The sequence below is a fragment of the Mustelus asterias genome, chromosome 7 (assembly GCF_964213995.1).
Source record: "Mustelus asterias chromosome 7, sMusAst1.hap1.1, whole genome shotgun sequence".
Taxonomy (NCBI): domain Eukaryota; kingdom Metazoa; phylum Chordata; class Chondrichthyes; order Carcharhiniformes; family Triakidae; genus Mustelus; species Mustelus asterias.
In genome coordinates, this window is record NC_135807.1 from 140,655,407 (window position 1) to 140,682,094 (window position 26,688).

Consider the following 26,688-nt stretch of genomic DNA (forward strand, 5'->3'; position numbering starts at 1 on the left):
CCTCTATTCCCAGTCTGTTCATGTGGCTATCTAGGTAAGTCCTAAACGATCCCGGCGTGTCCGCCTCAATCACCTTGCTTGGCAGTGCATTCCAGGCCCCCACCACCCTCTGTGTAAAATACGTCCCCCTGACATCAGTGTTGAACCTTACCCCCCTCACCTTGAACCCGTGACCCCTTGTGTTCGTCACCTCCGACCTGGGTCACCCTATCTATGCCCTTCATAATTTTATACACATCTATTAGGTCGCCCCTCATCCTCCATCTTTCCAGGGAGAACAACCCCAGTTTACCCAATCTCTCCTCATAGCTAAGACCCTCCATACCAGGCAACATCCTGGTAAACCTTTTCTGTACTTTCTCCAAAGCCTCCACGTCCTACTGGCAGTGTGGCGACCAGAACTGGACGCAGTATTCCAAATGTGGCCTAACCAACGTTCTGTACAGCTGCAACATCATATGCCAACTTTTATATTCTATGCCCCGTCCAATAAAGGCCAGCATGCCACATGCCTTCTTGACCACCCTCTCCACCTGTGCTGCCACCTTTAAGGATACTCTTCAACTCGGAGCGATTCATCTCTTATTTTAAAATTATAATTTGGAATGAGCACTTTCCGCGATGGCAAAAGGGATGAAAACAATAAAAAGAGGCGACTGTCATTGTGAGTAACCCTTTCACATTTTATAGAGAGAGCGCCGACTGGGCGGGTTTTGCGCTGACCCAGGAAGTGCGCGGCTTTAGGCTGGTTGGGGGCGGGGAGAGAGATAGGGATGCTTTATACCTCTAATCTGGAGGAATAACTGAGCACCGAGCGAGTCTGTCACTGCACGATGTTCTGGGCGATTGTGGCGCTAGTTTTGCCTTGTATGTTCTTGCATTTAATTTGATTCTGTCCAATAATCTTCATCATTTTCAAATAAGATAATTATTGCGCATTTTTTTTCCAGATGGGTGTTTGGCGGGACCTTTGACTCAGACAGCAATATCATTTGTAAGCAAGATGAAGAAAACTGCCAGGTTTAAGTGTTTGGTGGACGGAGGGAGCACTGTGGTGCATTGGTACCAGCACCGCTCCGGGCAGGCGCCCCGCAGAGTTCTTTATTATGATTCCAAGAAAATTCGGGATGCAGATTTCGACGAGAGGTTCTCAGTCGATAAAACAGACAAGTTGTGCACTCTAATAATCAAAAACATCGCGGAGGAAGACGCTGCTATTTATTACTGCGCCTATTGGGACAGCACAGTGTTGACTAGAGACAGAAACCCTTTACAAAAACCCCACTCCAGCTCGCTCCCCCTGCACTCGCCACACAACAACTTACATTTAAAAAGCGCTCTAAACGTATTAAACTTTCCCAAAGAACATCAGAGGCGGCATTATCAGACAAAAGCTGGCAGGGACTGAGGTTTAAGTCAGCAGCCGTGTTTTGTGGCTGGTATTTTATGTTTTCAAACCCCTCCTCCCTCCCCCCTCTCCCCCCGAGTCTCACATTTATTCAGTGTCTAAAGGATTAAGTTCCGAAGGCGGGTTCCATAAACTCGGCTCACATTCCCTTGCGTTTAGAAGATTGAAAACCAATCTAATCGAGGTATTTAAAACGATGAAGAGATAGCGAGGATTAGATACAGAAAACTATTCCCTACAATGAAGTTATAACTGAACATCATCGCCGCGGGGAGAGGAAATCTAGAACACTTTCCCCAAAACTCCGTGGACTTGGGTGCTCGGATGAAACTCGCAAGCCTGTGATGGAGAGATATATGTGTGTGAGAGAGTATTAAAGAGACCTGGAGCAAAGGCGGGCGGGAGAGTGGAACTGAAATGCAAAGCAGCCACAGTCACACTGAATAACGGAACAGGTTCGAGGGGCTGAATGGCCTCTTCCCATTTCTACCATCCAAAAGGAGTTATCTCGGTTAATCATATCCTTTACTTTCTCAATGGAATGAAAGCTGGAATTTCAGAAGAATCTCAGGTCTATCTGAAACACACATCTTCACTTGCCCGGAACAATCAGAATGCTGCAAGTGATGGATTTATCCACAGCTTTTCCATTTAACACCGAGTTCAATATTTTCAGGCTTTAACCTCTGCCACATTTACCCAGTTTTTGGTAATGTTGCATTTCCACCTCCTTGCCGATCTGTCACTCACTCCATTGCTTTGCACCGTCATCCCTTTTGATATTTAACCTCACCTGTGGCCCACCCCCACGACAAACTTACCCTCTTGTGAGTATCTCTCTCTCCTTTCCCTACCTCTATACTTGCCTAAACTTTTCTTACATCTGTAACATTTTCCAGTTCTGGGGAAAACTGAGGGATCTCAGACATGAACTGTGTGTGTCAGTCTCTACAGAAACTGCCTGGTTCGCTGAACTGTTGCAGCATTTTCTGTTTTATTGAAAACACCCATCCGGGTATCTGGAAAGAGCAGAGGGAGAGGAAGGGGCGTGTCCAACACCTCCAGCAATGTCTCACTGTTTGTCTTGAGGGAAGTGAATCGATTCCTTTTAGTTTCTCAGCAGCTGGTTGAGTGAATGGTTCTTGAGCAGTGGAGTGAACATGTCTCTACAATTCTGGCTCATTGTGGTGAATGTTTTGCCTTGTACGTGTTTCTGAGGTTGTTATCATGCTGTTATTCAGTCTCATTCATCACTCTGTTTATTTGTAATTGTGTGTATTCTTTCCTCAGGCGGATATTATGCGCAAACATTGACACAAATTATCCCATCCGTTACCAAAGCTCTGGGTAAAACCGGTAGATTCCAATGCCAAGTGGACGGTGCACAGATCACAAGTAATGATCCCCTTCACTGGTACCGCCAGAAACCCGGCCAGGCTCCGACCAGAATTCTCTATTATGGGACAAGCACAGTCCGGGATCCGGGATTTGGTGAATTGTTTAAAGCTGGGAAGAATGAAGACAGTGAATTTTATCTCACAGTCCAAAACATAAAGGCGGAGGACGCGGCCACTTATTATTGTGCGTTTTGGGTTACACAGTGCGGGACAGAGATACACACTTTGTACAAAAACCCTGAACCATTTGAGGTTCAACTCCTCCCCGCATCCGGAAAGCAGCAGCGACACCACAGCGGGATTTGCCTTTTCGCCTTTTACGTCTAAACCCATGAATGATTATGTCATGTCTTGTGAACGAAATCTCGGTCAATTTGATCTATGTGTTTCGACTGAATATTGACTTCCAGCTGGTTAGCTTTGGTAGAGGTGGACCTGCTTTGCCCATGTTGTTTTGAGTTTCCCCTGGCGGCGTTCTCCTGGCGGGGCTACAGATTTGATCATTCACACATCCACTTTCAGGATATCATAGCCAGCGAAACAGGCCGAATGTCATTGAGCTTCAGGAGGCATGTTTCACATTCGGTGGCTTAATCAAAAATCTTCCTATTAAATCAGATCCTGGGCTTAATAAACAGTGGCACGGAGTAAAAAGCAGCGAGATTATACTAAACATTTGTAAACTAATGATTATTTCCACTGGAGTTCTGGGCAAAATATTTTTGGAAGGATTTCAAGGCCCTTGGAGAAGGTACAGAAGGATAGTATGCCAGGGCTAAAGGCCTTCAGTTAGATGGAGTAATTGGTGAGGCTGGAACTGCTGGTTGGTGAGATTTAACCGAGGTGTCCAAAATGATGAAAGCTGTTAATAGAGTAAACAAGATCAGTCATCAGTCACAGCACACAGATTTCATTAGATGAGAACCTGAGGGCTAATGATTTTTTATTTGGTGTGACAAGTTTTGGTCTGAAAGTGTGGCAGAAGCAATTCCAATAGTAACTTTCTAAAGGAAGTAGAGAGAGTACAGCGAAGATTTACCAGGCCGATTCCTGGGATGGCAGGTCTGTCATATGAGGGGAGATTAAGTCAGTTAGAATTATATTCACTGGAGTTTAGAAGAGTGAGAGGGTTTCTCTTAGAAACTTATAAAATTCTAACAGGGTTAGACAGAGTAGATTCAGAAAGAATGTTCCCAATGGTGGGGGAGTCCAGAACTAGGGGTTATAGTTTGAGGATAAGGGGTAAACATTTTAGAACTGAGGTGAGGAGAAATTTCCTCACCCAGAGGGTGGTGAGCCTGTGGAATTCACTCCCACAGAGTAGTTGAGGCCAAAATATTGTCTGATTTCAAGAAGGAATTAGATTTCGCTCTTGGGGCTAAAGGGATCAAGGGATTTGGGGAGAAGGGGGGGATCAAGCTATTGAATTTGATGATCAGCCATTATCAAAATGAATGGTGGAGCAGGCTTGAAGGGCCGAATGGCCTCTTGCTACTTCTAGTTTCTATGATAAAATATTTGAAAGTGGACAATTTTCAAATAGGAGAAAGACAAGGCACTAGGATTGCGGGTAGTGTCTTGAGATGGGTAGAAAATTGGTTGGCAGATAGGAAGCAAAGAGTTGACATAAATGGGTCTTTTTCTGATTGGTGGTCAGTGACTAGTGGGGTTCCGTAGAGACCTGTGCAAGGACTCCAACTATTCACATTATATATTAATGATTTGGAAGAGGGAACTGAATGTATTATCTCCAAATTTTAAAAGTTTTTTTAAAAGTTCTTTTAAAGTTTATTTATTAGTCACAAGTAAGGCTTACATTAACACTGCAATGAAGTTACTGTGAAATTCCCCTAGTCGTCACAGTCTGGCGCCTGTTCGGGTCAATGCACCTAACCAGCATGTCTTTCAGAATGTGGGAGGAAACCAGAGCACCTGGAGGAAACCCACGCAGACACGGAGAGAACGTGCAAACTCCATACAGACAGTGGCCCAAAGCCAGGAACCTGGGACCCTGGCGCCATCAAGCAGCAGTGCTAACCATGTGCTGCCGTGCCGCCCAGATGCTGCAAATGATACAAAGTTGGGTGGGCGGGTGAGCTGTGAGGAGGATACAGAGATGCTTCAGCATGTTTTGGGCAGGTTGAGTGTGTGGGCATGTGCATGGCAGATGCAGTTTAATGTGGATAAATGTGAGGTTATCCACTTTGGTAGCAATAATAGGAAGACAGATTATTGTTTGAATTGGTGTAAATTGAGAGAGGTGGATAGTCAACAAGACCTTAGTGCCCTCGTGCATCAGTCATGGAAAGTAAGCGTGTAAGTGCAGCAGGCAGTAAGAAGGCAAATGGTACATTGGCCTTCAGAGCGAGAGGATTTGAGTGTAGGGATAGGGATGTTTTACTGCAATTGGTGAGGTCACACCCGGAGTATTGTGTACAGTTTTGGTGTCCTTATCTGAGGAAGGATGTCCTTGCCATAGAGGGAGTACAGCAAAGGTTTACCAGGCTGATTCCTGGGATGGCAGGTCTGTTCTATGAGGAGAGAGTTAGCTGGTTAGGATTACATTCATTTGCATTTAGAAGAGTGAGTGGGACCTCATAAAAACTTATGTGTGGAATTCACTACCACAGAAAGTAGTGGAGGCCAAAACGTCTGATTTCAAGAAGAAATTAGGTCTAGTTCTTGGGGCTAAAGGGATCAAGGGATATGGGGGGATGGTTTGGGGGGGGGTGGGGAGGATGATCAGGATATTGAATTTGATGATCAGCTATGATCATAATGAATGGCAGAACAGGCTCAAAGGGCCGAATGGCCTACTCCTGCTTTTAGTTTCTATGTTTCTATGTTTCCATGTATTAATTGGAGAGCTTGTTGAAAGAAGCAGCATAGGTAGAATGGGTCGAATGGCCTCTGTCGGTGATGTAACATTTAATGACCCAAAATTCCACTGTCAGCTCATGTAGGGAAATATTTCACATTAAAAAGGCAGGACACTCTATTAGCTTCCTCTCTCCAATAAGGTCTGGAGGTTCATGGAAATCAAACTAACACAACCGACGTTTACCTACATCTCCTAGTGTACTGGGCGGCACGGTAGCACAGTGGTTAGCACTGCTGCTTCACAGCTCCAGGGTCCCAGGTTCGATTCCCAGCTCGGGTCACTGTCTGTGTGGAGTTTGCACATTCTCCTCATGTCTGCGTGGGTTTCCTCCGGGTGCTCCGGTTTCCTCCCACAGTCCAAAGATGTGCGGGTTAGGTTGATTGGCCAGTTAAAAATTGCCCCTTAGAGTCCTGAGATGCGTAGGTTAGAGGGATTAGCGGGTAAATATGTGGGGGTAGGGCCTGGGTGGGATTGTGGTCGGTGCAGACTCGATGGGCCGAATGGCCTCCTTCTGCACTGTAGGGTTTCTATGATTTCTATGATGATGATCTCCTGCCATTCTCAAAGATGACACCTAGAGAAAGGCATTTGTTGTGAATTGTGTACCACAAAAGCCAGAGCCCACCTTAGACAATAAGAAACAAGAACAGGAGTAGGCCATTCAGCCTATTGAGCCTGTTCTACCATTCAATAAGATCATGGCTGATCCAACATTCCTCATGTCAATTTTCCTGCCCTTTCCCCATAACCCTTGATTCCCTTACTGATCAAAAATCTATCTATCTCAGCCTTAAATATACACAATGACATTGCCCCCACAGCTCTCTGTGGCAAGGAGTTTCAAAGACTCTCAACCCTCTGAGAGCAGAAATTTCTCCTAACCTCAGTCTTAAATTGGTGCCCCTTTATTCTGAGACACTGACCTCTGGTCCTAGACTTGCCCATGAGGGGAAACATCCTCTCAGCATTTACCCTGTCAAGTCCCTTAAGAATCCAATATGCTCCAATGAGATCACCTCTCATTCTTCTAAATTCCAATGAGTCCCAACCTGTTCACCTTTCTTCATAAGACAATTCCTCCATACTGGGGATCATCCTGGTGAACCTTCTCTGAACTGTCTCCAATGAAATAATACCTTTTCTTAAATAATGGGACCAAAACTGCTCCCTGTGCTCCAGATGTGGTCTCATCAGTACCTTGCACAGTTGTAGCAAGACTTCTCGACTCTTATACTCCAACCCCCTTGAAATAAGGACCAACATTCTGTTAGCCTTCCTGAATGTCTACAGTATCTGTGTGCTAACTTTCTGTGTTTCATGCACAAGTTTTCCCCAAGTCCCTTTGTGTTGCAACTTTCTGCAGCTTTTCTTCATTTAAATAATACTCAGTTCTTTTGTTCTCCGTTCCAAAATGAACAACTTCACATTTTCCACATTATACTCCATTGGCCAACCTTTTTGCCCACTTACTGAACCAATAAATATCTCTTTATAAACTGTTTGTATCCATTTCCACCTATTTTCATGTTGTTTGCAAATTTGGCTACGGGACATTCCTCCTAGTCATAAATATATATTGTAAACCATTGCGGTCCCAGCACTGATCCCTATAGAACACCACTCATTACAGGCCACCAACCTGAAAAAAAAGCCCTTATTCCCACTCGCTGTTTCCTGCCCAGTGGCCAATTTCCTACCCAAACTAATATACTACCTCAAACACCATGGACTCCTATCTTATAACTTAACCTTCTGTGAGGTATCTTGTTGAACGCCTTCTGGAAGTCCAAATACAACACATCTACTGGTTCCCCTCTATCCACTCTGTTTGAGATTTCCTCAACAAACTCTAATAAATTATTTGGGCATGATTTCCCTTTCATAAACCCATGCCGACTCTGCTTGATTAGATTTTCCAAATGTGCCACTAAAACTTCCTTAATAATTGATTCCAACATTTTCCCAACAATAGATGTAATTGGCCTTTAGCTACTTGCTTTTTGCCTCCTTCCCTGTTTGAATAGGGGTGTCACATTGGGAGTTATCCAATCCTCCGGTACGTCTCCAGAAGTGAATGAATTTTGCAAAATTACAACCAATGCATCCACTATCTCTGTAGCTACTTCCTTTAGGATTCGAGGATTCAAACCATCAGAGCCAGGGGCTTATCTGCCTTTAGCCCCATTAGTTTGTCTGATACTACTTACCTGGCGGTGGCGATGGTTTTTAATTCCTCCCCCTTATTCTTTAGTAGTGACGGGATGTTCAAAGTATTTTCCACCGTAAAGACTGATGCAAAATATCTGTTTAACTCCTCTGCCATTTCCTCGATCCTCAGATTCATTTTCTAATGGATCTATGTTCACTTTGACCTCGCTCTTCCTTTTTTATATATTTTTTAAAACTCTTATTATCAGTGTTTATATTCCTCGTTAGTTTGCCCTTGTAGTTTATTTTCTCTCCCTTTATTATCTTCTTAGTCCACCTTCCTGCTGATAATGAAAAAAATATCAGTTTCTCGAGAACCCTTCACCACCACAGAACATCCCTAGAGCTTTACAGCCAATGAAACCGTTTAGTAATCCCTGTTGAAAAGTGGCAGCTAATTAGCCGGCACCAAGCTCAACAAACAACAATGTGACAAATGACCAGAAAATCTATATTACTGATGATAACTGAGTGATTAATATTGCAACTGAGCTGACGTTGATTAAACTTCTAGAATCTGAAAACAATTGCCGCCAGGTTTATTCCTCACGGAGTGTGAAAAATAAATGCAAAGGCCCAGAAAATGCGAAATTGGGAAATAGCAGGTAAATCCCGCCATGAAGATAATGCAGTGACATCTGCCGTCATACAAAGAGAAGGAAAGGATTAAAAGCGAACAGTGGTTGTCAGTAATGATTGCAAAACGACATTCATAGGAGTAAAAACGCACCGAAATCGAATCATTTAATTATCTCAATGTTATATAAAATGTGCATCGTCTATAGTTTACAATAGGTTTGAATCGCTGCTGTCCTGTACAGATGATGATAGCGCCAGGAAACGGAACCGTTTTCATTAACTGGGTGTGAGAGTGGAGACATTTCCTCTCTAACCACCTGCTTTAACAGAAAGCACCGCGATCTTCATTGCTGCATCATGTCGTTCCATTGTTGGGTTATTGTGCTGATACTTACTCCCAGTAAGTGCGGCAGCTATCACTCAGAATCAACGAACGGTTACAGCATTCAATAAGACTATTCGGCCCGTCATCTGCATGTTGGCTCTCTGCAAGAGCAGCTCAGCCAATCCCACGCCTAGCTCCTCTTTCCCCCAAAGTTTTGCGATAGTTTTCCCTTCTGGCGTCTGCTAGGTTGCCTTGTTTGACGCTGCCTCCAGCAGCAATCTCTCTTTCACAGGGACTGCAGCCCGAACCACACCCCATGTCACCCACCAGCTTAAATCCTCTGCTTTTCGGCCCTTCCGCCACGCGAGACAGTTTCTCTGCTGTCTTTGTGGTTGTTGCTATCCTCACAACAATGTGGCTTTTCTGTTTTATTTGCAGGTGAATGTTTTGCAGAGGTCTTGAAGCAGTTTCCAGTATCAATTACTAAGCCTAAGACTACAACGGTCAAAATCCAATGCGTGACACAAAGCACAGAAACCATCCACTGGTACCAGCACCAAGCTCCCCAGGCGCCCAGAAGAATAATCCGATACAGCAAAAGCGACGCGGTGTTGGATTCGGGAATCTCACCCAAATTCTCAGCTGAGAAAAGTGACTCTTCATTCTTTCTTGTAATCGATAACATTGAGCTGTCTGATGCGGCCATTTATTACTGCGCTTACTGGATCTCCACAGTGAGAAACAACGGTAAGAAGCCCATTACACAAACCCCTCACAGCTCCCCGCTACTCCCAGCGAGTCCCCGGAGCAAAGGTGAAATCTTTCTAGGTGGAATTTCAGATTGTAAAAGGAACACCGAAGTAACTTTTATTTCAAAATTTAAAACGGAAACAACGGCATTTGCGGCTTTAAATCCGGAGATTCGCGTGGACAACGGGAATATAGCACAGGAGATGTAGCATCTCTTTCCGAAACAGTTTATCAATTATTTCACCCAGTGAAGCTGTTCCCTTTTATTACACGGCGGATTCTTCTGTGAACATTTATAATTTCTAAATCAGAGGTCACATACTAACCGACTCAAGAACAGCTTCTTCCCTGCTTCCATCAGACTTTTGAATGGACCGACCTTGCATTAAGTTGATCTGTCTCCACCTCCTAGCTACGACTGTAACACGACATTCTGCACTCTCTCCTTTCCTTCTCCCCATTGTACTCTATGAACGGTATGTTTTTCTGTATAGCGCGCAAGAAACAATAATTTTCACTGTATGCTAATACATGTGACAATAATAAATCAAATCAAATCATTTGGTTTTGTATTTAAATAGGAGACACATGTTTTTTCAAACTGTTTCCTCACGTTACGGTGAGATTGTCAACAGTTTTTAATCTGTTTGAGAATTCTTAAAAATGAGACGAAGTATCCAAAGATACTAAATGCCATGGGTCGTCATCACAAACCAGTGGAATATCAGTTTCCGTGATTGCTTTAGTGGATTTTCAGTAACAACTATTCTCCAGTGGTCCAATCTAATGCATTCCCCAGGCAGGACAATGTCCCACTTCAATTCCTTATTCGGAATCTCCCATTGCACTCTCTGATAAACAATACTCGCACTTTACTAACAATTCTTTCTTCCTTCCTTCCATTCTGGAACAGAAGTGAAATAAATCGTGGATTTCCATTATTTTCCCAAATTGTTAGTGATAGCATGTTTATCTCCAAATGGTTTATAACAAAGAACAAAGAAAATTACAGCACAGGAACAGACCCTTTGGCCCTCCCAGCCTGCACCAACCATGTTGCCCAACTTAACTAAAACCCCCTACCCTTCTGGGGACCATATCCCTCTATTCCCATCCTATTCATGTATTTGTCAAGACGCCCTTAAAAGTCACTACCATATCCGCTTCCACTACCTCCCTGGCAACGAGTTCCAGCACCCACCACCTTCTGTGTAAAAAGTCTGCCTCGTACATCTCCTCTAAACCTTGCCCCTCACACCTTAAACCTGTGCCCCCTAGTAATTGACTCTTCCACCCTGGGAAAAAGCTTCTGACTATCCACTCTGTCCATGCCCCTCATAATCTTGTAGACTTCTAACAGGTCACCAGTCAACCTCTGTTATTCCAGTGAGAACAAACCAAGTTTCTCCAATCTCTCCTCATAGCTAATGCCCTCCATACCAGGCAACATCCTGGTAAATCTTTTCTGTACCCTCTCCAAAGCCTCCACATCCTTCTGGTAGTGTGCTGACCAGAACTGAACACTATATTCCAAGTGCGGCCTAACTGAGGTTCTATAAAGCTGCAACATAACTTGCCAATTTTTAAACTCAATGTCCCGCCCGATGCAGGCAAGCATGCCGTATGCCTTCTTGACTACCTTCTCCACCTGCATTGCCACTTTCAGTGACCTGTGTACCTGTACACCCAGATCCCTTTGCCTATCAATACTCTCAAGGGTTCTGCCATTTATTGTATATTTCCTATCTGTGTTAGACCTTCCAAAATGCATTATCTCACATTTGTCCAGATTAAACTCCATCTGCCATCTCTCCGCCCAAGTCTCCAACTGATCTATATTCTGCTGTATCCTCCGATGGTCCTCATCGCTATCCTCAAATCCACCAACCTTTGTGTTGTCCGCAAACTTACTAATCAAACCAGTTACATTTTCCTCCAAATCATTTATATATATTACAAACAGCAAAGATCCCAGCACTGATCCCTGAGGAACGCCACTTGTCACAGCCCTCCATTCAGAAATGCACCCTTCCATTGCTGCCCTCTGTCTTCTTTGACCGACATGATGTGGAGATGCCAGCGTTGGACTGGGGTAAACACAGTAAGAAGTCTCACAACACCAGGTTAAAGTCCAACAGGCTTATTTGGTAGCAAAAGCCACTAGCTTTCGGAGCGCTGCTCCTTCGTCAGGTAAGTGGGAGTTCTGTTCACAAACAGGGCATATAAAGGCACAAACCCAATTTATAAAATAATGGTTGGAATGCAAGTCTTTACAGGTCATCAAGTCTTAAAGGTACAGACAATGTGATTGGAGAGAGGGTTAAGCACAGGTTAAAGAGATGTGGATTGTCTCCAGCCGGGACAGTTAGTGAGATTTTGCAACCCCAGGCAAGTCATGGGGGTTACAGATAGTGTGACATGAACCCAAGATCCCGGTTGAGGCCGTCCTCATGTGTGTGGAACGTGGCTATCAGTTTCTGCTCAGCAAATCTGCGTTGTCGTGTGTCGTGAAGGCTGCCTTAGAGAATGCTTACTTGAAGATCAGAGGCCGAATGCATGTGACCGCTGAAGTGTTCCCCAACAGGAAGAGAACACTCTTGCCTGGTAATTGTCGAACGGTGTTCATTCATCCGTTGTCGTAGCGTCTGCCTGGTCTCTCCAATGTACCATGCCTTGGGACATCCTTTCCTGCAGTGTATCAGGGAGACAACGCTGGCCGAGTCGCAAGTGTATGTACCGTGTACCTGGTGGATGATGTTCTCACGTGAGATGATGGCATCCATGTAGATGATCCCGCACGTCTTGCAGAGGTTGCTGTGGCAGGGTTGTGTGGTGTTGTGGTCACTGTTCTCCTGAAGGCTGGGTAGTTTGCTGCGGACAATGGTCTGTTTGAGGTTGTGCGGCTGTTTGAAGGCAAAAAGTGGGGGTGTGGGGATGGCCTTGGCGAGATGTTTGAAATCATCAATGACATGTTTAAGGCTCCGGAGAAGGTGTCATAGCTTCTCCGCTCTGGGGAAGTACTGGACGACGAAGGGTACTCTGTCCGCCGTGTCCCGTGTTTGTCTTCTGAGGAGGTCGGTGCGGTTTTTCGCTGTGGCGCGTCGGAACTGTCGATCGATGAGTCGAGTGCCATATCCTGTTCTTATGAGGGCATCTTTCAGCGTCTGGAGATGTCCGTTGCGATCCTCCTCATCTGAGCACATCCTGTGCATCGGAGGGCTTGTCCGTAGGGGATGGCTTCTTTAACGTGTTGAGGGTGGAAGCTGGAGAAGTGGAACATCGTGAGGTTATCCGTGGGCTTGCGGTACAGTGAAGTGCTGAGGTGACTGTCCTTGATGGAGATGCGTGTGTCCAAGAATACAACCGATTCCGGAGAGTAGTCCATGGTGAGTCTGATGGTGGGATGGAACTTGTTGATGTCATCATATAGTTGTTTCAGTGATTGTTCACCATGAGTCCAAAGGAAGAAAATATCATTGATGTATCTAGTGTATTGCATTGGTTGAAGGCCCTGTGCGGTGAAGAGGTCTTGTTCGAATCTGTGCATGAAGATGTTGGCATATTGAGGTGCGAATTTGGTCCCCATGGCTGTTCCATCTGTCGTCGACTTGACATGTATGCCCAAGCCGTCAGGAGGTGCGTCAATACCAGATTCATCAGCCGCACTCACAGGACAGCCCCGAACATCACCCAAGCACAACGTAACGCCATCCACGCTCTCAAGACCAACTGCAACATTGTCATCAAACCAGCAGACAAAGGAGGGGCCATTGTCATACTGAACAGAATGGATTGCTGCAAAGAAGTGTACCGACAACTAAACAACGAGGAACACTACAGTTACCTGCAGATCCGACCAAAGAACACACCGGTCAACTCAACAGACTGATCAAGACCTTTGATCCAGACCTTCAGAGCACCCTCCGTGCTCTCATCCCAGGTACACCCTGTGTTGGAGATCTCTACTGCCTCCCGAAGATACACAAGGCAAATACACCCGGCCGTCCCATCGTATCAGGCAATGGGACCCTGTGCGAGAACCTCTCCGGCTACGTCGAGGGCATCCTGAAACCCATTGTACAAAGAACCCCCAGCTTTTCTTGCAACACTACGGACTTCCTACAGAAACTCAGCACACATGGAGCAGTTGAACCAGGAGCACTCCTCGTCATAATGAATGTCTCGGCACTCTACACCAGCATCCCCCATGATGATGGCACTGCTGCAACTGCCTCAGTACTCAACGACGACAACTGCCAATCTCCAGATGCATCTCATCCGCTTCATCCAGCACCAGAATGTCTTCACCTTCAACAACCAGTTCTTCATTCAGACACATGGAACAGCCATGGGGACCAAATTCGCACCTCAATATGCCAACATCTTCATGCACAGGTTCGAACAAGACCTCTTCACCGCACAGTACCTTCCACCAATGCTATACACAAGATACATCGATGATATTTTCTTCCTTTGGACTCATGGTGAACAATCACTGAAACAACTATATGATGACATCAACAAGTTCCATCCCACCATCAGACTCACCATGGACTACTCTCTGGAATCGGTTGTATTCTTGGACACACGCATCTCCATCAAGGACAGTCACCTCAGCACCTCACTGTACCGCAAGCCCACGGATAACCTCACGATGCTCCACTTCTCCAGCTTCCACCCTAAACACGTTAAAGAAGCCATCCCCTATGGACAAGTCCTCCGTATACACAGGATCTGCTCGGATGAGGAGGATCGCAACAGACACTTCCAGACGCTGAAAGATGCCTTCATAAGAACAGGATATGGTGCTTGACTCATCGATCAACAGTTCTGACGCGCCACAGCGAAAAACCGCACCGACCTCCTCAGAAGACAAACACGGGACACGGCGGACAGAGTACCCTTCGTCGTCCAGTACTTCCCCAGAGCGGAGAAGCTATGACACCTTCTCCGGAGCCTTAAACATGTCATTGATGATTTCAAACATCTCGCCAAGGCCATCCCCACACCCCCACTTTTTGCCTTCAAACAGCCGCACAACCTCAAACAGACCATTGTCCGCAGCAAACTACCCAGCCTTCAGGAGAACAGTGACCACGACACCACACAACCCTGCCACAGCAACCTCTGCAAGACATGCCAGATCATCTACACGGATGCCATCATCTCACGTGAGAACACCATCCACCAGGTACACGGTACATACACTTGCAACTCGGCCAGCGTTGTCTCCCTGATACGCTGCAGGAAAGGATGTCCCGAGGCATGGTACATTGGGGAGACCAGGCAGACGCTACGACAACGGATGAATGAACACTGCTCGGCAATCACCAGGTAAGAGTGTTCTCTTCCTGTTGGGGAACACTGCAGCGGTCACGGGCATTCGGCCTCTGATCTTCAAGTAAGCGTTCTCTAAGGCGGCCTTCACGACACACGGCAATGCAGAGTTGCTGAGCGGAGACTGATAGCCAAGTTCCGCACACATGAGGATGGCCTCGACCGGGATCTTGGGTTCATGTCACACTATCTGTAACCCCCATGACTTGCCTGGGCTTGCAAAATCTCACTAACTGTCCCGGCTGGAGACAATCCACATCTCTTTAACCTGTGCTTAACCCTCTCTCCACTCACATTGTCTGTACCTTTAAGACTTGATGACCTGTAAAGACTCGCATTCCAACCATTATTTTGTAAATTGGGTTTGTGCCTTTATATGCCCTGTTTGTGAACAGAACTCCCACTTACTTGACGAAGGAGCAGCGCTCCGAAAGCTAGTGGCTTTTGCTACCAAATAAACCTGTTGGACATCCAGATAAATGCGAAGTAATGCATTTTGGTAGAACTAACGTAGGGGGGAGCTATACGATAAATGGCAGAACCATAAAGGGTGTAGATACGCAGAGGGACCTGGGTGTGCAAGTCCACAAATCCTTGAAGGTGACGTCACAGGTGGAGAAGGTGGTGAAGAAGGCATATGGCATGCTTGCCTTTATAGGATGGGGCATAGAGTATAAAAGTTCTGGTCTGATGTTGCAGTTGTATAGAACGTTGGTTTGGCCGCATTTGCAATACTGCACCCAGTTCTGGTCGCCACACTACCAGAAGGACGTGGAGGCTTTAGAGAGTGTGCAGAGGAGGTTTACCAGGATGTTGCCTGGTATGGAAGGGCTTAGTTATGAGGAGAGATTGGGTAAACTGGGGTTGTTCTCACTGGAAAGACAGAGGATGAAGGGTGACCTAATAGAGGTGTATAAAATTATGAAAGGCATAGATAGGGTGAACGGTGGGAAGCTTTTTCCCAGGTCAGTGGTGACGTTCACGAGGGGTCATAGGTTCAAGGTGAGGGGGGGGAGGTTTAACATGGATATCAGAAGGACGTATTTTACACAGAGGGTGGTGGGGGCCTGGAATGCCCTGCTGGGCAAGGTGGTGGAGGGGGACACACTGGGAACGTTTAAGACTTATCTAGATAGCCACATGAACGGAGTGGGAATGGAGGGATACAAAAGAATGGTCTAGTTTGGACCAGGGAGCGGCGCGGGCTTGGAGGGTCGAAGGGCCTGTTCCTGTGCTGTATTGTTCTTTGTTCCTTGTTCTTTGTTAACCTGGTGTTGTGAGACTTCTTACTTCTTTGACTGAGCCAGTTTTGTATCCACTTTGCCAGTTCACCTCTGACCCCATGCGACTTCACCTTCTACACCAATCTGCCATGAGGGACCTTGTCAAAGGCCTTACTGAAGTCCATGTAGACAACATCCACTGCCCTACCCTCATCAATCACCTTCGTCACTTCCTCGAAAAACTCAATCAAGTTCATGAGACATGACCTCCTCTTCACAAAACCATGTTGCCTCTCACTAATACGTCCACTTATTTCCAAGTGGGAATAAATCGTGTCTCGAAGAATCCTCTCCAATAATTTCCCTACCACTGATGTAAGACTCACCGGCCTGTAATTACCTGGATTATTCTTGCTACCCTTCTTAAACAAAGGAACAACATTGGCTATTCTCCAATCCTCTGGGACCTCCCCTGTAGTCATGATGTGGAGATGCCGGCGTTGGACTGGGGTGAACACAGTAAGAAGTCTCACAACACCAGGTTAAAGTCCAACAGGTTTATTTGGTAGCAATAGCCACTAGCTTTCGGAGCGCTGCTCCTTCGTCAGGTGGACTGGGAGATCTGATCACAAACAGGGCATACAGAGACACAAAATCAAGTTACAGAATACTGATTAGAATGCGATTCTTTACAGCTAAACACAGCTTACAGTAAAGAATCGCATTCCAATCATTATTCTGTAAATTGAGTTTGTGTCTCTGTATGCCCTGTTTGTGAGCAGATCTCCCACTCCACCTGACGAAGGAGCAGCGCTCCGAAAGCTCGTGGCTATTGCTACCAAATAAACCTGTTGGACTTTAACCTGGTGTTGTTAGACTCCTTACTGTGACCTCCCCTGTAGCCAATGAGGATACAAAGATTTCTCTCAAGGCCCCAGCAATTTCTTCTCTTGCCTCTCTCAGTATTCTGGGGTATATCCCATCAGGCCCTGAGGACTTGTCTACCTTAATGTTTCTCAAGAACCCCAATACCTCCTCCTTTTTGATCTCAAGATGACTCAAACTATCTACACACCCTTTCCCAGGCTCATCATCCACCAAGTCCTTCTCTTTGGTGAATACTGACACAAAGTACTCATTTAATACCTCGCCCATTTCCTCTGGCTCCACACATAGATTCCCTCCCCTGTCCTTGAGTGGGCCAACCCTCTCCCTGGCTACCCTCTTGCTCTTTACATATGTATAAAAAGCCTTGGATTTTCCTTAATCCTGCTGGCCAATGCTTTTTCATGACACCTTTTAACCCTCCTTACTCCTTGCTTAAGTTCCTTTCTACTTTCCTTGTATTCCACACTTGCTTTGTGTGTTCCCAGCCTCCTAGCTTTGACAAAAGCTTCCTTTTTCTCTTTGACTAGGCTCACAATATCTCTCGTTATCCAAGGTTCCCAAAACTTGCCGTATTTATCCTTTATCCTTACAGGAATGTGCCAGTCCTGGAGCCCTATCAATTTACACTTGAAAGCCTCCCATGTGCCAGATATTGATTTGCCCGCAAACATCTATTTGTAATCGAATAAATGTCCACGCTGCCAGCCATCCAGCCATGCTCACCCAAGGGCTGAGGCAGATTGTTTGGCCTTTGGTTCCTGGTCAAAGTTGTACCATGTCAATGGCGGCTTTGGTTGGAGCCTCGGCGTGGGGGAAGGCGGGGTGGCGGGGAGGGGGTGGTTGCGGAGGGAGAAGAAGCCAAGATTCCCTCCAAAACTGGATCCTAGACATATTTTCTGACCCAGGAGTGACTGAACGTCACTCATTCTGATTTGCATTTTATTTGACACAGGTAGTTCACTTAACCCCCTGTAGGGGTAGGAATGGTGTGGGGGTAGGTAATGATGACTGATGTGATGTTGGGTTTGTTGCATCGAGCCACCCTTGTCTGTGCATGGGATCAGCTGCAAGTGGGAGGCAGAAACCAGCGCATCCCTTGGGAGGACCATGGGGCAATTGTAGAATTGAGGCCAGAGGATAACATAAGCCATTTTAAAAAGATTGTGGGGGATGGGAATTTTCCCAATGTGGTCCAGTGGTCATTCTGATGGGAACCAATAGTGAAGCAGCTTTGGTACAGGACATGCTAGTGTTCTTGAAATTATACACGTGATACTTCAAACAATTTCCTTACAACCTGTTAGCGAATCGGAGCACAGACTGAAAGTGCAGACACACATGGAGGAACAGTGGAATTTGTTACAGGTAGCTTTCCAGTTGCTGCTTTAAACAAAGAAAAGGTAACGGCTTCTGCATAAACGGTGTGGGCTATAAGCTTAGAACAGGTTTTCTGAAGTTATATTAAATTCATATCCGGACAGCAGAATGAAACTTGGTCGAAGTGATTCTCAGCGGCTGGTTGAGTTGATAAGCCCATTACAGAGCAGGTTGTATATTGTTTCGTGGAGGATTCGGCTCCATGGGCCAGATGGGTTTATGGATCTTTTCACAGAAATGAGGTTGATTAATTTCTGACTTTGAAACACATGAATTATCTGTTCGGATTAAATGATAGTTCGGGATGGTGTGGCTAGCCAGTGCACATCACATAGAAAGAAGAGAGGACTTGCAATTACATCACATCTTTCATCAACTCGAGACTTGTTAAAGGTTTTCATGGTTATTGCAATGTTGGCCAGCATGGAGACGCAGCCAGATTCCTCAAACAGTAAATAACTTATATCTGAAAACAAAGGTTAAGTGACGGTAGTTGGGAATAAATATTGGTCAGGACACCCGGTTGCTTTCGTAGCACCACGGATTGATCACCATCCACCTCAAATAGTCGATAGAAAACAGGGAAGCAGGAGACCATACGAGCCCCGGAGCTTGCTCGCCATCCAATACAGTCATGGGCTCAAGTCTGCTTTCTCGGCCCCTCTCCACATCCCTTGATTCACTCAAAGACCAGAAGTCTCCTTAAATATACTCAACAATAGAACATTTACAACCCCCTGCAGTGAAGAATTCCAAAGAATCACAAACCTCAGTGATGACGTTTTTCCTCATCTCAATCCTAAATGATCAGCCCCTTATCCTGAGACTTTTCACCTGTGTTCTAGATTCCCCAGTCAGGGGAAATAACCTATCACTGTCTCTCCTACTAAACCCTTTCAGAATCATCTACCTTTCAATGAAATCACCTCCTATTCCTCTAAACTCCAGAGAATATTGACCAATTTACTCAACTTCTCGATATAGGACAACCTTCCATCTGATAAACCAATCTAGTGAACCTTTGCTGGAGCCTTTCTAATGTAAATATATTCTTCCTTAACTATGGAGAGCAAACTACACGGTGCTGCAGCTGTGGCCTCAGCAAATCTCTGTACAATTGCAGCACAGCTTTCTTAACTTTGTACTCCAACCGCTTTGCAATAAAGACCAACATACCATATGCTTTCCTAATTGCTTGCTGCACCTGCATGTTAACTTTGTGTTCAAAGGACAGCACAGGAACAGGCCCTTCGGCCCACCAAGTCTGTGCCAACGCAGATGCCTCTCTAATCTAAGATTTCCTTGCCTCTATGTGGTCTATATCCCTCTATTTCCTGCCTAATCATCTATCTATCCAGAACACCCCTTGAATGGGATTATAAAATCTGCTTCCACTATCTCCTCGAGCAGCGCATTCCAAGTATTGATTAATAAGGGGATCGGGGGTTATGGGGAAAAGGCAGCAGAATGGGCATGAGAAAAATATCAGCTATGATTGAATGGCAGAGCAGACTCGATGGGCCGAGTGGCCTAATTCTGCTCCTATGTCTTACGGTCTTATGGCATTCACCACCCTCTGTGAGAAAAACATGCCCCTTACATCACTTTTAAACATTTCCCCCGCTCACTTTCAACCTGCACGGTGAGTGCTGCCTGACTGAGAAGAGTGCTTTTGGAGTTGGATGAACACAGGGAGTTATGAGGTAAGTAGTCATTAAACTTGCTTTCAGGGTGAGCTAAATTAGTTCATAGTTGGAAAGTTAAAAGCTGCACTTTAATGAATTCCTGCAACAGGAATCAGCTGAGTCAGCTCTCAACTGAACTTGGCTGGTTGTTTGTACAACTACTTAAAATCATTTCCAGAGCCTTGTAAGTTGTGCCTATAAAAACAGAGGCCTCAGAGTGCTGCTCTGCCTGCACGGTGAGTGCTGCTCCGTCTGCACGGTGAGTGCTGCTCTGGCTGCACGGTGAGTGCTGCTCTGGCTGCACGGTGAGTGCTGCTCTGACTGCACGGTGAGTGCTGCTCTGTCTGCACGGTGAGTGCTGCTCCGACTGCACGGTGAGTGCTGCTCTGGCTGCACGGTGAGTGCTGCTCTGACTGCACGGTGAGTGCTGCTCCGTCTGCACTGTGAGTGCTGCTCCGACTGCACGGTGAGTGCTGCTCTGGCTGCACGGTGAGTGCTGCTCTGCCTGCACGGTGAGTGCTGCTCTGCCTGCACGGTGAGTGCTGCTCTGTCTGCACGGTGAGTGCTGCTCCGTCTGCACGGTGAGTGCTGCTCCGTCTGCACGGTGAGTGCTGCTCTGGCTGCACGGTGAGTGCTGCTCCGTCTGCACGGTGAGTGCTGCTCCGGCTGCACGGTGAGTGCTGCTCTGTCTGCACGGTGAGTGCTGCTCTGGCTGCACGGTGAGTGCTGCTCTGTCTGCACGGTGAGTGCTGCTCCGGCTGCACGGTGAGTGCTGCTCTGTCTGCATGGTGAGTGCTGCTCCGACTGCACGGTGAGTGCTGCTCTGGTTGCACGGTGAGTGCTGCTCTGACTGCACGGTGAGTGCTGCTCTGTCGGCACGGTGAGTGCTGCTCCGTCTGCACGGTGAGTGCTGCTCTGGCTGCACGGTGAGTGCTGCTCTGACTGCACGGTGAGTGCTGCTCTGTCTGCACGGTGAGTGCTGCTCTGTCTGCACTGTGAGTGCTGCTCTGTCTGCACGGTGAGTGCTGCTCTGGCTGCACGGTGAGTGCTGCTCTGGCTGCACGGTGAGTGCTGCTCTGACTGCACGGTGAGTGCTGCTCTGTCTGCATGGTGAGTGCTGCTCTGCCTGCACGGTGAGTGCTGCTCTGCCTGCACGGTGAGTGCTGCTCTGCCTGCACTGTGAGTGCTGCTCTGTCTGCACGGTGAGTGCTGCTCTGTCTGCACGGTGAGTGCTGCTCTGCCTGCACTGTGAGTGCTGCTCTGTCTGCACTGTGAGTGCTGCTCTGCCTGCACTGTGAGTGCTGCTCTGACTGCACGGTGAGTGCTGCTCTGGCTGCACGGTGAGTGCTGCTCCGTCTGCACGGTGAGTGCTGCTCCGGCTGCACGGTGAGTGCTGCTCTGACTGCACGGTGAGTGCTGCTCTGCCTGCACGGTGAGTGCTGCTCTGACTGCACGGTGAGTGCTGCTCTGACTGCACGGTGAGTGCTGCTCCGGCTGCACGGTGAGTGCTGCTCTGTCTGCACGGTGAGTGCTGCTCTGACTGGACGGTGAGTGCTGCTCCGGCTGCACGGTGAGTGCTGCTCTGTCTGCACGGTGAGTGCTGCTCCGACTGCACTGTGAGTGCTGCTCTGACTGCACGGTGAGTGCTGCTCCGGCTGCACGGTGAGTGCTGCTCCGGCTGCACGGTGAGTGCTGCTCTGTCTGCACGGTGAGTGCTGCTCTGACTGCACGGTGAGTGCTGCTCCGACTGCACGGTGAGTGCTGCTCTGTCTGCACGGTGAGTGCTGCTCCGACTGCACTGTGAGTGCTGCTCTGACTGCACGGTGAGTGCTGCTCTGACTGCACGGTGAGTGCTGCTCTGACTGCACGGTGAGTGCTGCTCTGTCTGCACGGGGAGTGCTGCTCCGGCTGCACGGTGAGTGCTGCTCTGTCTGCATGGTGAGTGCTGCTCCGACTGCACGGTGAGTGCTGCTCTGGCTGCACGGTGAGTGCTGCTCTGACTGCACGGTGAGTGCTGCTCTGTCGGCACGGTGAGTGCTGCTCCGTCTGCACGGTGAGTGCTGCTCTGGCTGCACGGTGAGTGCTGCTCTGACTGCACGGTGAGTGCTGCTCTGTCTGCACGGTGAGTGCTGCTCTGTCTGCACTGTGAGTGCTGCTCTGTCTGCACGGTGAGTGCTGCTCTGGCTGCACGGTGAGTGCTGCTCTGTCGGCACGGTGAGTGCTGCTCCGTCTGCACGGTGAGTGCTGCTCTGGCTGCACGGTGAGTGCTGCTCTGACTGCACGGTGAGTGCTGCTCTGTCTGCACGGTGAGTGCTGCTCTGCCTGCACGGTGAGTGCTGCTCTGCCTGCACGGTGAGTGCTGCTCTGCCTGCACGGTGAGTGCTGCTCTGCCTGCACGGTGAGTGCTGCTCTGCCTGCACTGTGAGTGCTGCTCTGTCTGCACGGTGAGTGCTGCTCTGCCTGCACTGTGAGTGCTGCTCTGTCTGCACTGTGAGTGCTGCTCTGCCTGCACTGTGAGTGCTGCTCTGCCTGCACGGTGAGTGCTGCTCTGACTGCACGGTGAGTGCTGCTCTGCCTGCACTGTGAGTGCTGCTCTGTCTGCACTGTGAGTGCTGCTCTGCCTGCATGGTGAGTGCTGCTCTGACTGCACTGTGAGTGCTGCTCTGACTGCACGGTGAGTGCTGCTCTGCCTGCATGGTGAGTGCTGCTCCGTCTGCACTGTGAGTGCTGTTCTGACTGCACGGTGAGTGCTGCTCTGAAAGCACGGTGAGTGCTGCTCTGCCTGCACGGTGAGTGCTGCTCTGACTGCACGGTGAGTGCTGCTCTGTCTGCACGGTGGGTGCTGCTCTGACTGCACGGTGAGTGCTGCTCTGACTGCACGGTGAGTGCTGCTCTGAAAGCACGGTGAGTGCTGCTCTGCCTGCACTGTGAGTGCTGCTCCGCCTGCATGGTGAGTGCTGCTCCGTCTGCATGGTGAGTGCTGCTGTGCCTGCACGGTGAGTGCTGCTCCGCCTGCACGGTGAGTGCTGCTCTGTCTGCACTGTGAGTGCTGCTCTGTCTGCACGGTGAGTGCTGCTCTGTCTGCACTGTGAGTGCTGCTCTGACTGCACGGTGAGTGCTGCTCTGTCTGCACGGTGAGTGCTGCTCTGTCTGCACTGTGAGTGCTGCTCTGACTGCACGGTGAGTGCTGCTCTGTCTGCACTGTGAGTGCTGCTCTGTCTGCACTGTGAGTGCTGCTCTGTCGGCACGGTGAGTGCTGCTCTGTCGGCACGGTGAGTGCTGCTCTGTCAGCACGGTGGGTGCTGCTCTGACTGCACGGTGAGTGCTGCTCTGTCTGCACTGTGAGTGCTGCTCTGACTGCACGGTGAGTGCTGCTCTGTCGGCACGGTGAGTGCTGCTCTGACTGCACGGTGAGTGCTGCTCTGACTGCACTGTGAGAGCTGCTCTGCCTGCATGGTGACTGCTGCTCTGCCTGCACGGTGAGTGCTGCTCTGTCTGCACTGTGAGTGCTGTTCTGTCTGCACGGTGAGTGCTGCTCTGACTGCACAGTGAGTGCTGCTCCGTCTGCACGGTGAGTGCTGCTCTGACTGCACGGTGAGTGCTGCTCCGACTGCACGGTGAGTGCTGCTCTGACTGCACGGTGAGTGCTGCTCTGTCTGCACGGTGAGTGCTGCTCTGACTGCACGGTGAGTGCTGCTCTGACTGCACGGTGAGTGCTGCTCTGCCTGCACTGTGAGTGCTGCTCTGTCTGCACTGTGAGTGCTGCTCTGCCTGCACGGTGAGTGCTGCTCTGACTGCACGGTGAGTGCTGCTCTGCCTGCACTGTGAGTGCTGCTCTGTCTGCATGGTGAGCGCTGCTCTGTCTGCACTGTGAGTGCTGCTCTGTCTGCACTGTGAGTGCTGCTCTGCCTGCACGGTGAGTGCTGCTCTGACTGCACGGTGAGTGCTGCTCTGCCTGCACTGTGAGTGCTGCTCTGCCTGCACTGTGAGTGCTGCTCTGTCTGCACTGTGAGTGCTGCTCTGCCTGCATGGTGAGTGCTGCTCTGACTGCACAGTGAGTGCTGCTCTGACTGCAAGGTGAGTGCTGCTCCGACTGCACTGTGAGTGCTGCTCTGTCTGCACTGTGAGTGCTGCTCTGACTGCACTGTGAGTGCTGCTCTGACTGCACGGTGAGTGCTGCTCTGCCTGCATGGTGAGTGCTGCTCTGTCTGCACGGTGAGTGCTGCTCTGACTGCATGGTGAGCGCTGCTCTGTCTGAACGGTGAGTACTGCTCTGTCTGCACTGTGAGTGCTGCTCTGACTGCACTGTGAGTGCTGCTCTGACTGCACGGTGAGTGCTGCTCTGTCTGAACGGTGAGTACTGCTCTGTCTGCACTGTGAGTGCTGCTCTGACTGCACTGTGAGCGCTGCTCTGTCTGCACGGTGAGTGCTGCTCTGACTGCATGGTGAGTGCTGCTGTGCCTGCACGGTGAGTGCTGCTCTGTCTGCACGGTGAGTGCTGCTCTGACTGCACGGTGAGTGCTGCTCTGTCTGCACGGTGAGTGCTGCTCTGACTGCATGGTGAGTGCTGCTCTGACTGCACGGTGAGTACTGCTCTGTCTGCACTGTGCGTGCTGCTCTGACTGCATGGTGAGTGCTGCTCCACCTGCACGGTGAGTGCTGCTCCACCTGCACAGTGAGTGCTGCTCTGTCTGCACGGTGAGTGCTGCTCTGTCTGCACGGTGAGTGCTGCTCTGTCTGCACGGTGAGTGCTGCTCTGACTGCACGGTGAGTGCTGCTCTGTCTGCATGGTGAGTGCTGCTCTGTCTGCACGGTGAGTACTGCTCTGTCTGCACGGTGAGTGCTGCTCTGACTGCACGGTGAGTGCTGCTCTGTCTGCACGGTGAGTGCTGCTCTGACTGCACGGTGAGTGCTGCTCTGTCTGCACGGTGAGTGCTGCTCTGACTGCACGGTGAGTGCTGCTCCGTCTGCACGGTGAGTGCTGCGTGACTGTGAGGAGCGCTTTTGGAGTTGGGTGAACACAGGGAGTTCGGTGAAACAAACAGCTGAGGCTACAGGGGAGAGTGCTGATTGGTCAGTAAGTGTTATTTTTTCTTTTTGCTTTTGGCATTGTAGTTGTTGTTGTACACAATTATAGTGTTTCTGTGTAATTTCTGTGGTTTATAGTTTGAAAAGGTTACACTCGGAAGTAACAAAGAGCAGGAAAGAAGGGCCCTAGAAAATTGGATATAATCTGAAACAAAACATCTTTCAAAAGTTTAAATTAAAGGGGTAAAACATGACAGGACAGCTCCAAGCCATGGTTTGCTCCTCTTGCTCCATGTGGGAGGCTGGGGACAGTTCCAGTCCCCTGGGTCAGCATAGGTGCAGGAAATGTCTCCAGCTACAGCTCCTGGAAGCTCGAGTTTCAGAGCTGGAGCAGCGGCTGGAGACACTATGGAGCATCCGCGAGTCAGGGAGTATTGTGGATAGCATGGATAGAGAGTTGGTCACACTGCAGGCTCAGATGCTGCAGGCAGGAAGGGAATGGGTAACCACCAGATAGAGCAAGAGAGATAGGCAGGTAGTGCAGGAATCTCCTGTGGCCATTCCCCTGCAAAACAGATATACGGCTTTGGATACTGTGAGAGGAATGACCTCTCTGGGGAAAGAAGCAGCAGACAAACTTTTTGCACCACAGTTGGTTCTGTTGCAGAAGGGAGGGATAAAAAGTGTCCCAGTGCAATAGTTATAGGGGATTCAATTGTAAGGGGAATAGATAGGCATTTCTGTGGCCGCAAACGAGACTCCAGGATGGTATTTTGCCTCCCTGGTGCTTGGGTCAAGGATGTCTCGGAGCGGCTGCAGGACATTCTGAAGGGAGAGGGCGAACAGCCAGTGGTCGTGGTACACATCGGTACAAACGACAGGTAAAAACAGGGATGAGGTCCTAAAAGCAGGATGCAGGGAGCTAGGAAAAAAGTTAAGAAATCGGACTTCAAAGGTAGTGATCTCAGGATTACTACCGGTGCCACGTGCTAGTCAGAGTAGAAATGAGAGAATATATCGGATAAATACGTGGCTGAAGAGATGGTGTCAGGGGGAGGGTTTCAGATTCCTGGGGCATTGGGACCGGTTCTGGGGGAGGTGGGACCTGTACAAATTGGATGGGTTACACCTGGGCAGGACTGGGACTGATGTCCTAGGGGAAGTGTTTGCTAGAGCAGTTGGAGAGGGTTTAAATTAATATGCTAGGGGGATGGGAACCTATGCAAGGAGTCCGAGAAGGAGGGAGCAAGGACAAAATGTGGGGAGTAGGTTCCAACTACATCAAAAATCAGGAAAAAAGTTAGAGGGAAGGAGAACTCGGGAGATGTTATTAATGGAAGTGTTAGAATTCAAAAAGAAGGTACAAAAACTCGCATCAGGGCACTTTATCTGAATGCTCGCAGCATTCAAAACAAGGTAAATGAGTTGACAGCACAAATCATTGCGGATGAGTATGATTTGGTGGCCATTACAGAGACATGGTTGCAGGATGGTCACGACTGGGAGTTGAATATCCAGGGGTATCAAACTGTTCGGAGGGACTGACAGGAAGGTAAGGGAGATGGCGTAGCTCTGATATTTAAGGATGACATCAGGGAAGTA

The 26,688-nt window shown here is 48.5% G+C and overlaps 1 protein-coding gene and 1 gene segment (V, D, J or C); both read left to right on the top strand.

Moving 5' to 3' along the window:
• The first annotated feature begins 796 nt into the window (after nt 1–796).
• Nucleotides 797–26,688, top strand: part of LOC144496004 (immunoglobulin lambda-1 light chain-like) — an 82,118-nt gene continuing 56,226 nt past the window's right edge. For 3 of the 9 annotated variants that reach the window (XM_078216951.1, XM_078216952.1, XM_078216954.1), the window contains exons 1-2: nt 797–867; nt 951–1,248. In XM_078216951.1, the coding sequence (XP_078073077.1) occupies nt 834–867; nt 951–1,248 (332 nt within the window). In that variant the 5' untranslated portion in view covers nt 797–833. Of the gene's footprint in view, nt 868–950; nt 1,249–2,494; nt 2,612–2,698; nt 3,009–26,688 lie in introns of those variants that run through there. The other 6 variants (XM_078216950.1, XM_078216944.1, XM_078216945.1 and 3 more) reach the window with 4 other exon arrangements.
• Nucleotides 8,818–9,895, top strand: LOC144496005 (T cell receptor gamma variable 5-like). The segment is given in 2 exon segments: nt 8,818–8,873; nt 9,237–9,895. Coding segments are annotated over 2 exon segments (564 nt in total).